We start from the raw sequence: 13,533 nt of genomic DNA, 5'->3' as shown, positions 1-13,533 counted from the left end.
GGCACTAAAGGTATCTTTTCCCATAAAATAATAGTCTGCTATAGTACCAATATCCATCTCACAGCTAGTTACAAGTTTTATGACCAAATAGCAGATACTTATGAATTTTCTTCCTGGGGAGCCCAACTCTTCGCTACAAGCTGCTTCATTTACAAAATGGGCGCATCATTCGGTGCTAGCCTATTGCTCCGGAAACAACCTTATTATCATCACCAACTTGTTATCAAAGCTCCAGACATTGTATTTTGATAGTGATCTTTGTTGTGTGGACATAAACCAATCAAATGGTTTGATAGCCGTCACTTCGGGCCCGATTCTCTACATTTATAAACCAGAAGTATCGAAAAAAACCGTTACCTGGCATTACTCTTATGAACTAATTGTTGACCTGTCAAGCATCAATTCCATATCTTGGGGTAATGAACAAGAATTGATTATCGGTACATCTAAAGGTTTGTCACTTTTGCATGTTAATAGAAGAGACCAATATTCGAAATATATTGTGCGAATAATATGGTCCCAATGCTTAGCAACCCCATGTTATTTGGTTGGTTTCTCAAAGAACTCTGAATTGATTGCTTGTGTCTCCAAATATGATAAATTCGTCAAATTTTTTTATCGTACTAATTTTGATATCGATAATACCCAATTCAGTCTACTATATTTGAAGCATTCATCATTTGTTACAGACCTTAAGTTTAGATTCATTGACCAATCAAAAAATAATGATGCCAAATCAAGCAATTACAATATTCTTTACACAATTTCGAGCGATAATTTTGTCAGAGTATTTTTGAGTTTTGAATTCCAGAAATCAAAGAAAGTACAACATTGGGGGTCCCTCAAATTAACTGATTCTTTGCTTCTTGGAGACAACGGCATTAACCAATCACAGAAAAGCAAAAAATTCATTAAAATTATCGATAATTATTTCTTCGATTACTTGATTAGCAGGTCTTTGGAAAGATTAAAGAAGCACAATCAGAAGGATCCCAACTTAATGAATAATCTTCAAAAGCTTATCCAATTGGAATCTGATTTGATAATGGTTGCAGATGTGGAGGGAAATTTGTCATTTTATCTTGTTGCAAATTTAAACCTGAATCCTCCCAAATCTATTCTTTTCAAAAAATTATCTTTTAATGATATCTCCAAAGACACACTATCACCTTCCGCAAAAAGCTCGATATCAACCTACTCACAGAATAATAAAAATAGTATCAATTTTCCGCATGGAATTTTTCCAGAGAATCCTCATATGTTGACATTCACTGATAGCATTAAGATTCACCGAAGACATCATGGAAAAAGCGAAAGTGTCTCCTTCGCAAAATATGAACAATATAACAACGCAGAATTATCAAATACTGGTGATATAGCTTTCATCATCCATGATTTCATGAAAAAGAATTTGCGGTTTGTTTATTTTCGGCTTGATAATTTTTTGCAAAATATCAATTACAACAAATTATATTGTGATTATGACGAATTATACACAAACAACTTGAACCGATCTATCACAAATCTATCGTATGCAAAGAAACCTGATTACATTACAGGAAATAAATCTTCTTCAATGGTTATTGAAAAAAACATGAAAGGATTCCATTACTTGAACGCCGTTCTAGGAAACAAGTTTACAGGTCACAATAAATCGATCCAAAGACTTTTTAAAGATTTGTCTGGCCAGGCAACTTTGTCGATTTCCAGATTCAATGAACATAAGTTATGGACTCCTTTAAAATTATCAAATAACGGCAAGATCACATTACAACGCAAATGTACTATCCTTACTGTCGGGGAAAAAATCGTTGATGCCATTTTATTGAGATCTGGAGAAACAATTCTTACTTATTCTCTTGATCATAAGATCACAATATGGACCACGCAAGGATTGAAAATTGCGAAACAGGTGGGTGAGTTGGACTGTCTACCTAATTCGAATGAAGATAAGATGGATTTATTGTCATTTTTTCATGTCCCGGAACACTATAATGATTATAAACATAGCGTTCACTATATCATAGCTATTTACAAGAATGAGTCTAAAGGCGGCTACTCTACCAAATCTTGGGAACTTGATTTGGATAAAATGGAATTAAAAATTTTTGAAATTGATGAATTGATTATTGACGAGGAAATCTCTTGCATTTCTCCTGTTGACCCTGTTGGCTGGAAAGTTTCATTGGATAACTATTCAAGAGATATTTTAACTATTATTTATAACAGTGGGCTATTGATGTCGTATTCCGTTAGAATTGATAAAACCATGCGACATATTTCTTGGATTCGCAACTGTGCCATCGAAACCAATATTGTGAGTGCATCTCATATCAAAGGCTCGTCGATTAATAAGATTGCCATTGCTGATAAAATGAGAACGAAACTTTACGTTTATAATACAACCTATCCTTTGTTGGAATATTCACAAGAATTTGATCACCCGATCTCCGACCTTGATTGGGCCAATATGAGCACTAGTGAAGTAGGATTGGTTTCCAATACTGGGAATATTGCATGCTTGTTGTCTGTTGGGTTTTGTCATTCTGTTTTATTGTATTCTCAATTGAACTTTGATTATACCAACAACTTACCAGCATTTGCACCAATCAAAAAGATTGACCTTGAGCGCTACAACCCTCATTTTATAAACGATTCGACTTGGTTGAATAATGGGCTATTGGTTATTGGTATTGGTAATCAACTTTTCGTCAATGATAATTTTTCTAAGAATTCATTGACCAGTGAGATGATTCAACAAGATCCTCATACAAAAAAAATTATTGGCGACAGGTCTTTGAACAGCAATTCAATTGATTCGATCTTCAAATTGGTTGAACTTTTGAATAATACCCTTCCAATATATCATCCTCAAAATATAATCCAATGCATTTATTTTGGGAAAATTAATTTGGTGAAAAAAATCTTCTTGAAATTGTATCTTTATTTGAAAAATATCAATTTGGATGAATATGAAGATCATATAAGAGATTTTTCTGACAATGAAAGTGAAAATGAAGATCAGGAATCATACATGACATCCAGATCAAAAATTTTTAAGGTTAAAAACTTGCCAAGACAGTTAGATATTAGTACTGAGGAGTTTTTCAGTGATTCTTCTTCACAGTCAGTTTCTGTGAGTGAATTTTCGAGTGCTATTCCTAGCATGAATGTTAGCAATTTGTCACTTGCTGACACTGAATTGTATCATATTGATAATTTCCAAGCATGGGTGGTTTCGTTAAAAGAGATCATGATGAAGATATCATTACCAGTTTTGACTAGACATCAGCAGATCACTTTGTTAACGGTTATTGAATCTTTGGAAATCATTGAAAAGTATAAGCTATTGACAAAACGTGATTCAAGCATGAACTCAAACGTATCTAGCAGTAATATGGGCGTTGGGCATTTCAACCTGAAGAGCTTGCCTGCTAGAGACGATGATATCGGTTCTAAATTGGATTTAAATGGTATCAATTTCTTGCTTGGATTCAAATTATACCAATCACATTTCAAGACGCAGTCGTCTTTAAATATGCGCGATAATTTGTTTGGGATTTATTGTAAAAATAAAGGCATTTTATTGGACATTATCAATGGGAATATATCAGTTGATAACGCCTCCAGTTCGAATCAGGAATCAAAAATGAATTGGAGCAAATGCAAAAAAATGGGAATGGTGTATTGGTTGAATGATGATTTATTAACTAAGCAATTTGAAATAATCGCTAACAATGAATTTCAAAACAGCGCTCCAGGATTTGTGCAATCCAGTTTCAAGAAGAGTACAGTTGAAGAGATCAAGTATTTTGAAACCTCAGATATGAGAAGCCCGATAAATTCTACGTTGTTTTACTTATCATTAAGAAAAAAATCAATATTGATCAAGCTTTGGAAAATATCTCATGGTCATCCAGAGCAGCAAAAATTAATAAAATTTTTATCATTAGATTTTGAGAAGAGCGAAAAAAATAAGCTAAGCGCAGTGAAAAATGCGTTTGCGTTATTGAGTAAACACCGTTATTATTTGGCTAGCTGTTTCTTTTTATTGGGTGGCAAGTTGCAGGATTGTATCAATGTCTTGATCAAAAAGTGTAATGATATGGAATTAGCAATTGCTGTTGCCAGAGTCTATGAACTGAGTAGTAAAAAGTCAGTTATTTCTTACACTAAAATGGGCAACGGTCCAGTTTTCACTAAGATTCTTATTGATCATTTGTTGCCGATCGCTCTTGAAGAAAGTGATCGATGTTTGAATACCTATATTTATCATAGTTTGAATGAGCAAAGACTCTCACTTTTGGCATTAATCAGGTCACCATATGAAGTATTGTGTGATTTGGACAACTTCTTGGAGGACTTAAGCTTGCAATCACCATTAGGCATTGCGTTAAAAAATTACAATTCTGAAAGAGAGAAACAGAAGATTGTGAGATTAAAACACGAAGAAGCGCTCGCCCTCAAGAACCATGACAATAATCTTTTCTTGAAGATTGATCCGATATTGGTTGTTATTTATAAAGAATTCAGAGATGAAATTCTTAAAAAAAGAGCTATGGAAGTAGGCAGAAAACTAGACCAAGGTGCTGTTGATAAGATTGACAACAAGGAGTTTGAATTTATTTACAGGATTTCCTTGATCTATAGCAGAATGGGGTGTGACTGTTTATCGATTGATTTACTTAGAAACTGGACATTCACAAACGAAAGGTGCAAGCAAGTGTTGAGCAAATACGGCATGAAAAGCCAAGATAAAAATTCAAATGTTGGAATGAGCCTTTTCAAAAAATCTTTCACGCCAACAAATAATGTAGTAGAAGAATTCAATTTTGACTCTTTTGGGGCATCTGGGGAAGTCGGTAGTAAGGTCAAAAATCCACCGGAACAAGCTTTCCAAGAATTTGATATGGGATCATTTGGAATTTAATATAATTTTTTATGTAGCTAATTTGCAAGGAATTATGCATTATTCTTAAAATATATTGCTCTTAAGGCTTGCTTTTATGATATTGTAAGCAATTTTAAGCTACGAACCAGAGTGACATCGATAATACAAACATTTGGCTTAATTTTGATCTATTGTTGCTATTTTTATGTTTTCAAAAAAGAAGAGAGAAGAAAAGAAAAATGATGGTAAAAGTTAATGATGTAAGCCGTTTTCCCCAGTAACTGTATATCTGTAATAACTTTAAGCCGAGCCTATCCTGCCCCTAAGCCCTCTGTGTATTTATAACTCGTAATGCGGAACTAGAAATCTCAAATGCAAGAAATTGAGAGGAGAAAAAAAAATGGTTTCTGGTGTTTTTTATGTCTCATTCATCGTGGTTGATATGGAAGCCATTTGCATTAGCCCTGCCAAATATGACATGGAGTAAAAACTTGGCAAGATTGAACCATTTGTTCTCAAACACAGAATAGAAGCAAAATCCATGAAAAAACAAGGAGTATAAGATGGATAGCGATAGATATGCCTTGATTAGCGTTATGAAAAGATTATCCAAGACGTGGGTGACTAGTGAATCACCTAGAAAATAAGCAAAAGCATTTGATTCTAAAGAGTAAAATATTAGTAAGGCTTTTTAATTCTCAAGTATTCTTTATTATTCTATTAATATTTCCCATATATATTTCACTCCCCAGGGGGAAGATTATTGCTCTTCCATAAAGTCGTTTTCGTGTGAATAGGGCTTCCTCGGTAACTGAAAAATTAGCCTCCGAGCAAATCAGACAGATACTACTTACCTGATATCCACCCATAATTAGAGAGAAGACATAATGCTAGTGCCGACAGCAAAGGTGAGAATAGCTCCAATAAAATGGACTTTAACATCTCCTTTAAACTGCTTGTAGGCCACAGGCATTGGAAAAGAAGGAGAGAACAGCCCATAGTTCCAAAGGCACTGACACTTTTTGTCCCCACTGGCCAGTTCCATCTCATCCCGAAAGAAAGCTTCTTTGCATGGAGCCGCGCATCAATACGTCATTTCTTTTTCTGGTGAGGGCTGCGAACCACAACAAAAAAAAAAGGCGTGGAGAGTAGTTGGGGAGAATGGGGAGGCAAACAGTATTCTTTCTGACTAAGAACCTACTCATTTCATTTTGGAAGAAGACTGCAACAGTAATACTCAAAAATTTCAAATGGCTAGTGATACTACTGGGTCTGGAGGAGTCAATGACTTCGAAATCTATATCCGATTCAACGAGGACCAAGACAAGGACTACGCATTCCATATCGATTCCGACACTACGTTCGAAGACCTTCAAAACATCTTCAAGACATTGCCTATTTCTCTTAGACCTTCTGTGTTCTACGACACAAAGCCAGCGAAATTTGGGTACTCTACCTCCCCGGGCTACTTGACTGCCAATGGTGGATTATTATACAACTACAATGCTGATCAACCCCGCTTTACGAAATATCCAAAGAGTCAACTTGACAAGGTCTCTGACTACGTCTGGCCAGAACAATTGATCTTACCAAGTTGGAATTTTAATCATTTTCATAACTTGAATGTTATTTTGCTTTTATTGGCCTGGTTATATACCGATTTGCCTGATTTTATTTCTCCTACCCCTGGTATTTGTTTGACCAATGTAATCTTCAAACTATTGGCGTTCTTAATTATTAGTTTTACAGAGGATGATAACCATCCTTGGGCTAAAAACATTTTGAAGGAAACAGCACTCAACAACACCGGTAAACCTGGTCAAATTATTTTCTTTGTGTTCCACGTACTCAAATGTTTGATGATTTACCTGGTTATGTACTTTGGGATTGCTAATCCATATGAAGCCAATTATTTGGTGCTCTTTGGCAGACGTATGAAAAACTTCGTTTATAGCTCATTGTTAAGTATTAGCACCACAAATGCATCACAGGAGTTAAGCGCAGAAAAATTACTCAAAATTGGTTGGACTGGTACCAGAAAGGTTTGTATTGATGACTATATTGATTTTTACAGAAATCATATTATTGCCGAGCATGGTGGTGTTGTCAAGGCTCACACAAAAGGAATTTTGAAGGATCTTAACAGCCGCTTTGGTGTCTTATTGGGTGAAGGTGAAGGTTTCGAAACTCCTTTACCAAAGAATCACAGAGAAGAATTGTTGAAATATCCATTGAATTTGCTCGCTACCAAAAATTTCCCTGGGGTTGTTAAAGATACAGTTGAGTTTTTGGAAAAAGATCAAGTATCAGAGGAAAATGAGGAAACCGTGAATGCTGAAACAAAAAAAGAAGTTGAAGATGAAGCTAAGATAAAAGCTAGTAAAGTTGAGCCACTATCTCCTTTATTTACCGACTCAGCAGAAGGTTTATTCAAAATGTCTTACAAGTTCTATAGTTTCTACAACATCTCATTCTTGTACAACAATGATTTGTTCTCTAATGATGATTATAAGAGCGAGCTTTACCGTTTCAACGGTATTGATGCTGTCCGCAACTTTAGAAAGTATGGGTCTTTTGTTACTAAGGCTTCCAGTTGGAAGAAATACTTTGACTTTAGAAACTCCTTAGGTGACTGCCGCAAGAATGATAAATAATATTCATCATTCTTGAATATAGCAAGCATGGCTGAGTTTTTTAGGTGAAAGATTTCGAAATATTAGATTGCCCGCTTTTAAGAAATTTTTCTTCATAGGGATGCTTTATTATGGTTTTATCAAAGTATTTATTTAAGTAATTCTTATTTATTTTGTATTAATTATTATTGTTATTATTGTTATTATTGTTTTGTCCTAAATCCTTTCGTCTTTTCAATAGTATTTTAGTTGTCTCTGTAATATTGTATGGATTTTTTCTCTTTTCTTCGTGTCGTTAATTCCATGTCTTCTTGAGTTGTTGTTTTTTTTAAAAAAAAAGTCCTCAATATAATACACTGGAGCTTTTATGGCCAAGTGAATCATGGACATTTGTATACATCAGAATTTTAACTAAAGTTACTCGGTAATGCTTCAAATTCTGGAATTTTGTGCCATCAACCCGTCTATGTGGTGCGTATCTTCCAAAGGTTGAGCAGCCCGTGACCTCGAAAATTTATTTTCAAAAGGAGTGAGCCAAAAACTGGATATACAAGCACAAGATTAACAATAAACTATTAATAAGTAGCAGTTAGATATGGCCTTTGATTCTTTGTATCTTTATCATCGTACTCTTCAAGAGCCATCATTCTCCGTCACTTCGGCGTTGGGCCAATTTCAAGGTAAGAAATCTCAAGAAATTGCCATTGCTAAAGCCGCATCTATTGAATTATGGAAAGTTAATAGTAGCACCGGAAAATTATCGAGAATAGTCTCACAAGACGCTTTCGGTTCTATAAGAGCGTTGAATGCCTTTAGATTGGCCGGGCTGTCTAAAGACTACTTGGCAATAACGTCGGATTCTGGAAAATTTACCGTCTTAGAATACAATATCAATACCAAAAAATTTCAAATAGTTTTCAACGAGCCATTCTTCAAAACTGGATTACGAAGATTAGCTCCTGGACAGTACATGTCACAGGATGCGAAGGGAAGAGCAATCATGTTATCAGCAATCGAAAAAAATAAGCTTGTATATGTCTTCAACCGTGACTCTCTGGATAATTTGACAATCTCATCACCTTTGGAGGCCAATAGAAATCGTATTTTGACGTTTGCGTCTTGTGGATTGGATGTTGGTTACGAGAATCCTGTATTTGCTTCAATTGAAATTGATTATGGTCAATTCGAATTCAATGGAATTGATCCTGATTCTCCTCCAAAGAAAACATTGACATTTTACGAACTTGATTTGGGTTTGAATCATGTCGTCAAGAAACAATCCCAACAAATCCCACATACTTCAAACTTTCTATTGAGTGTCCCTGGTGGTAAAAATGGGCCTTCAGGTGTGATAATTGCGTGTCAGAATTTTATCCAGTATAAATCCCCATATACTCAAAAAGCTTTCATAGTTCCTATTCCTGCACGTACTACCCAAACAAATCGCGATTTCAGCTCTAATTACATCATATGTGGGACCGTTCATACCATGAAGGATAAGTTCTTCATCCTTTTACAGTCCAACTTCGGTGACATCTTTAAAGTCACAATAAACTATGATTCCAATATGGTTGTTGAGTCCATGCAGATAAAATATTTCGATACCATTTCAATATGTAATAGTATGCTCATCTTAAAGTCAGGGTTCTTATTCGCTGATGCTCAGCACGGCAATAAATCGTTGTACCAGTTTGTTAAGCTTGGTGATGATGACAACGAAAGAATTTATGACTCTGCGGATTATTTCAATACTTCGGAAGAAGTCGAAGACGTGGTATTCACTCCAAAAGATCTGGAGAATCTTGAAGTCACGGATATAATTGAACTGTTGAATCCAATTTTGGACTCTAAATTAATCAAATTATCAGAGCAAACATCGAGAATTTCCACCGTTTGTGGAACGAGTAATAATTCTGCTTTGAAAGTATTAACACACGGATTGAATGTCGAAGAGGTGGTAACCTCTGAGTTGGGAAATACTGCAACTGGGGTTTTCACGACAAAAATGACGTCCAATGATGATGTTGATAAATATTTGGTGATCTCATTTGCAAGTCATAGCTTGGTTTTATCAATAGGTGAATCTGTGGAGGAAGTGACTGATTCTGGGTTTGATGTTGAGACTGCTACCATCGGGGTTCAACAGATGGGTATCAAATCATTGATGCAAATTCACAGCAATGGGATTATTCATTTGAAAAATAATGAAGAAGAAGGTACACAGAAAGTTAATGAATGGTTTCCGCCAGCAGGGATCAAAATCATAAGCTGCACTAGTACAAATTATCAATTGGCTGTGGGATTATCAAACAGGGAATTGGTTTATTTCGAACTTAGTGATGAAGAACAACTAATCGAGTATCAGGAAAGAAAGGAAATGCCGGGCCAAATTTTATCACTATCACTTGGTGATATCCCAGAAGGCAAATTGAGAAGCAACTTTTTAGCCGTGAGTTGTAACAACCAGACTTTGAGAGTGCTATCTGTGGATCCAAAAAATGTACTTGGCTTGGTGACTGTTCAGTCTTTGAGTAGTAATGCAAGTTCTGTGTTATTACTATTAATGGCTGAGTCGATTGAGGAAGAGTATAAATCTTATCAGTTATACATGCATCTCGGGCTAGAAAATGGGATTTATGTTAAAACTTTGATCAATTCCAGTAATGGTAAAATTAGTGATAGAATAGTTCAATATTTGGGGCCTTATCCTATCAGATTATCAAAGATTAAAACCAATTTTGGAGAGAGTTCTGTTTTGATTTGTTCCAAAGAGTCAACGCGCATAGGATTCATATCTAAAACTACTGGCTTTAAACTGTTGCCAATAGCATATGATTCCAGCCTTAGTTACGGTGCAAGCTTTCAATCTGAAGAATATCCAAATGGGTTGGTAGGTGTTCATGATGATCAATTATATATCCTTCTGTTGGAAGATTTTACAAAAGAATTTAAGATTGACGTATTACCATTGAGATTCACACCGAAGAAGTTCATTTACTATAAAAATTTAGACGGTAATTCCGCATACTATATTGCAGAGACTGATGGGAACACTGTTTTGTCAGCAGAACAAAATAATGAACAAATGATTTATCCTAGAGAAACTGGTTCCTGGGCATCTTGTCTTCAAGTCATCAACTCTATGGACGGCGAGCTTATTCATAATATTGATTTTGAAAATAATGAAACATTATTCAATCTAGCTAGTGTCACTTTCAAAACGACAGGCCTAACATATTTGGTCATTTCAACAGCAGTGGACTTTTCATTCACTACCAAATCTCTGAGCCCGAGATTTTATCTCAAATGTTACAAGATTCTTCAGGATTTGAAATTGGAGCTCATGCATCAAACTAAGGTTGAAAAGCCTGTCGCTTCTGTAGTTGATTTTGCTGGGAAATTGCTTGTTGGTATGGGTAATACTTTAAGACTATATGACATGGGTCAAAAGCAATTACTTAGAAAAGCTGAAATCACCTTGAATAATCTAAATAATATAATCAGCTTGAAAACACAAGGATTTAGAATTTACGTTGGAGATATCAAAGAGTCTATTACGTTTGTGGTATATAAACCTAAACAGAATATTTTTATTCCGTTTGTGGATGACTTCGTGTCTAGGCATGTCACGTCGTTCACTACTCTTGATTATGATACAGTCATTGGTGGTGATAAATTCGGAAATGTATGGGCTCTTAGATGTCCTGAAGAGTCCTCAACTTTGGCCGATGAAGAGTCCGCTGGCGTTTTTGTGTCTACACAAGATTCCTACTTAAATGGCTCTCCAAAAAGGTTGAATCAACTTTGTCATTATTATATAAATGATATCCCAACATCTTTTATGAAAAATCATGATGCTAGTGGGTTGAACGAATCGGTTATTTACACAGGCTTGCAAGGTACCATAGGGCTTTTGGTTCCACTTCTTACGCAATCAGAGATCAGATTTTTTCAAGAATTACAGAAGCAACTTACGGAACAGCCAGAGTTGATGCTCGTTGGGAGAGATCATTTGATGTACCGAAGCTACTATGCCCCAGTAAAAGGGATTATTGATGGGGATTTATGTGAAAAGTTCGGATCTTTGAAGCAGTCTCAGAAGAACCAAATTGCAATCAATATGAATCAATCTGCCAAAGAAATTGAAAAGAAGATAGTAGACATGAGACTCAAATTTTCCATATAGTTTGGTGATTGCTAAATGATTTAGTATATATAAAAAATCTAATGTGTGTGTGTGTGTGCCTCTCTTATTGTAAGATCAAAATCATGTGCGTCGCCTGAAACGTGATGCTGGTTATATAGAGGAAAAAAGTGCGCCTTACGCAATCTGTCTAACTTGCTCCACATTAATAATTTCAATATAAAAATCATGTCGTTATTTATCATGTCTGTTTCCGAAGCTGTTTCAGCATCAGTTTCCACTAATAAGCCTTTGGTTGTATTTGTCACTGATAACTCTGAGGAGTCTAACAAATGGGGGGAAGAGTTATTATTGGAGAGTGGCGATGATACCGTGCATTTGCTCAAACAGAAAACAATCATTTTGAAATTGGTGAAACCAAGCCAGGATTATGATTTCTTTTCCCAAATTTTCCCGAATCCTCCTTTATCTAGTATTTACTTTGTGATGACTGGACAGCTATTGGATGTGGTTACCGGAGAGATAAGTCTGAGTGATTTTAAGCAGAAGTTGAACGATGTGTTAGCAAAAGTGGAGAAGGTTCAGTCAGCCCCTCAACAACTGTCAGTTTCCTCCAACACTAATGAAGGTATGAGCACGAATCCAGCATCGGCTGAAATCAAGAAAACAGAAAAATGTAAATCGTCAAAGAAACCTGCTAAGAATCCTGAGTCCCCTAAGAAATACAATTCCATTAAACAACAAATAGCCGAGGAATCATCCCATCGATACAAGGAAGAACAGATGAGAAAAAAGAAATTGGAAAAAGAAGAAAAGGAAAGAATTTTAAAATTAGTTAGAGCTGACAGAGAAGAGAGAAGGCATGATAATGAGCTTAGGAGAAAAGAAAAAGAAGGGCTTCAGCCGGAACACGAATCGAGTTCCCTCAAGACCATTCATCATGATGGGCATAACCATCCAAAATGTGTATTGTCAATTAGACTTCTTGATGGATCACGAATTAATCATGAATTTGACTCCAAACAAACGCTAAGTGATGTCCGGAATTGGGTGGACCGTAATCGACTGGATGGCGATCAACCTTATGTATTTTATGAGGCTGTTATTAAAAGGGAGTATGGAATAACTGAAGAAATTTCAAAACTATCTGATCTCGACTTACCACCAAGGTCCGTGCTAACTTTAAAACCTCATCAAAATTTTACTACTGCCTATTATGGTGCAACTGATACTTGGTTCAATAGGTTTAGTAACGTTTTCTATTCTGCTTTGGGCTATGATGGTTCTAATCAGGCGCCAGAATCAATTAATCAGAATGGACCTTCTAATAATAGAGGGATTTCTAGTGCCATTGGTAGCACCGAGAATGTATCCCAAGGTGCGGCTAGTCCATTTTTACGATCTGTTAATGCATCAGTTGATGATTTACATTCTTTCTATAGTTCCAGTTCTCATATCAATGGCAGCAAAACATCTTTATCAGACTCAAGAATTAGGGCCTTTGGTGACAACCCTAATAGCTCAACTGGAAATGGTGGAAATGGGTATAATAAAAGTAAGGAAAAAGACAAGAAAGTGGCCTATAATGGAAACCAAACTAATTTGGAAGACGATAATGATAAAACATAGGAGTTGAATTAGTAATTATCATGCAGCGGCTTTTTTTTTTGTCTTTGGTGGACTATATAATCTCAAAATCTTTAATCATATGGAACTTTGTGAAGAAGTTTAATCGTTAGTGTGAGCCTATTGTAAGAAACTAATAGGCAGTGAATAATAAAATGTCGCATTTAGTAATTTTCAGTGGGCAAAGAGCTAACCAGATTAAGTGATTTGTAAAATCATCAATCTATAAGCAGTTATCT

At 35.6% G+C, this 13,533-nt stretch overlaps 5 protein-coding genes across 5 annotated transcripts; 4 read left to right on the top strand and 1 right to left on the bottom strand. All coding sequences in view use genetic code 12, as the record gives it.

The window, feature by feature from the left end:
* Window positions 1-100: 100 nt before the first annotated feature.
* On the top strand, window positions 101-4,930 carry RAV1 (Rav1p; the record flags this gene model as incomplete). Its single annotated transcript, XM_064994983.1, has 1 exon — window positions 101-4,930. The coding sequence occupies one exon, from the start codon at window positions 101-103 to the stop codon at window positions 4,928-4,930; it is 4,830 nt and encodes a 1,609-aa protein (XP_064851055.1).
* A 385-nt stretch (window positions 4,931-5,315) lies between these two features.
* Window positions 5,316-5,833, bottom strand: DASC09_013790 (uncharacterized protein; the record flags this gene model as incomplete). The annotated part of the gene is made up of 2 exons (XM_064994982.1): window positions 5,316-5,554; window positions 5,746-5,833. 2 exons carry the CDS (start codon window positions 5,831-5,833, stop codon window positions 5,316-5,318), a joined length of 327 nt encoding a protein of 108 aa, XP_064851054.1.
* Window positions 5,834-6,141: 308 nt separating this feature from the next.
* Window positions 6,142-7,545, top strand: GSF2 (Gsf2p; the record flags this gene model as incomplete). The annotated part of the gene is made up of 1 exon (XM_064994981.1): window positions 6,142-7,545. One exon carries the CDS (start codon window positions 6,142-6,144, stop codon window positions 7,543-7,545), a length of 1,404 nt encoding a protein of 467 aa, XP_064851053.1.
* A 574-nt stretch (window positions 7,546-8,119) lies between these two features.
* Window positions 8,120-11,710, top strand: RSE1 (U2 snRNP complex subunit RSE1; the record flags this gene model as incomplete). Its single annotated transcript, XM_064994980.1, has 1 exon — window positions 8,120-11,710. The coding sequence occupies one exon, from the start codon at window positions 8,120-8,122 to the stop codon at window positions 11,708-11,710; it is 3,591 nt and encodes a 1,196-aa protein (XP_064851052.1).
* Window positions 11,711-11,896: 186 nt separating this feature from the next.
* On the top strand, window positions 11,897-13,297 carry DASC09_013760 (Ubx7 protein; the record flags this gene model as incomplete). Its single annotated transcript, XM_064994979.1, has 1 exon — window positions 11,897-13,297. One exon carries the CDS (start codon window positions 11,897-11,899, stop codon window positions 13,295-13,297), a length of 1,401 nt encoding a protein of 466 aa, XP_064851051.1.
* Between the last annotated feature and the right edge of the window lie 236 nt (window positions 13,298-13,533).

Source organism: Saccharomycopsis crataegensis (genome assembly GCF_037102585.1).
Source record: "Saccharomycopsis crataegensis DNA, jcf7180000000073, whole genome shotgun sequence".
In the NCBI taxonomy this organism is placed as follows: domain Eukaryota; kingdom Fungi; phylum Ascomycota; class Saccharomycetes; order Ascoideales; family Saccharomycopsidaceae; genus Saccharomycopsis; species Saccharomycopsis crataegensis.
The sequence above is the reverse complement of the archived record's forward strand: the minus strand, read 5'-3'. Positions and strand labels throughout refer to the sequence as shown.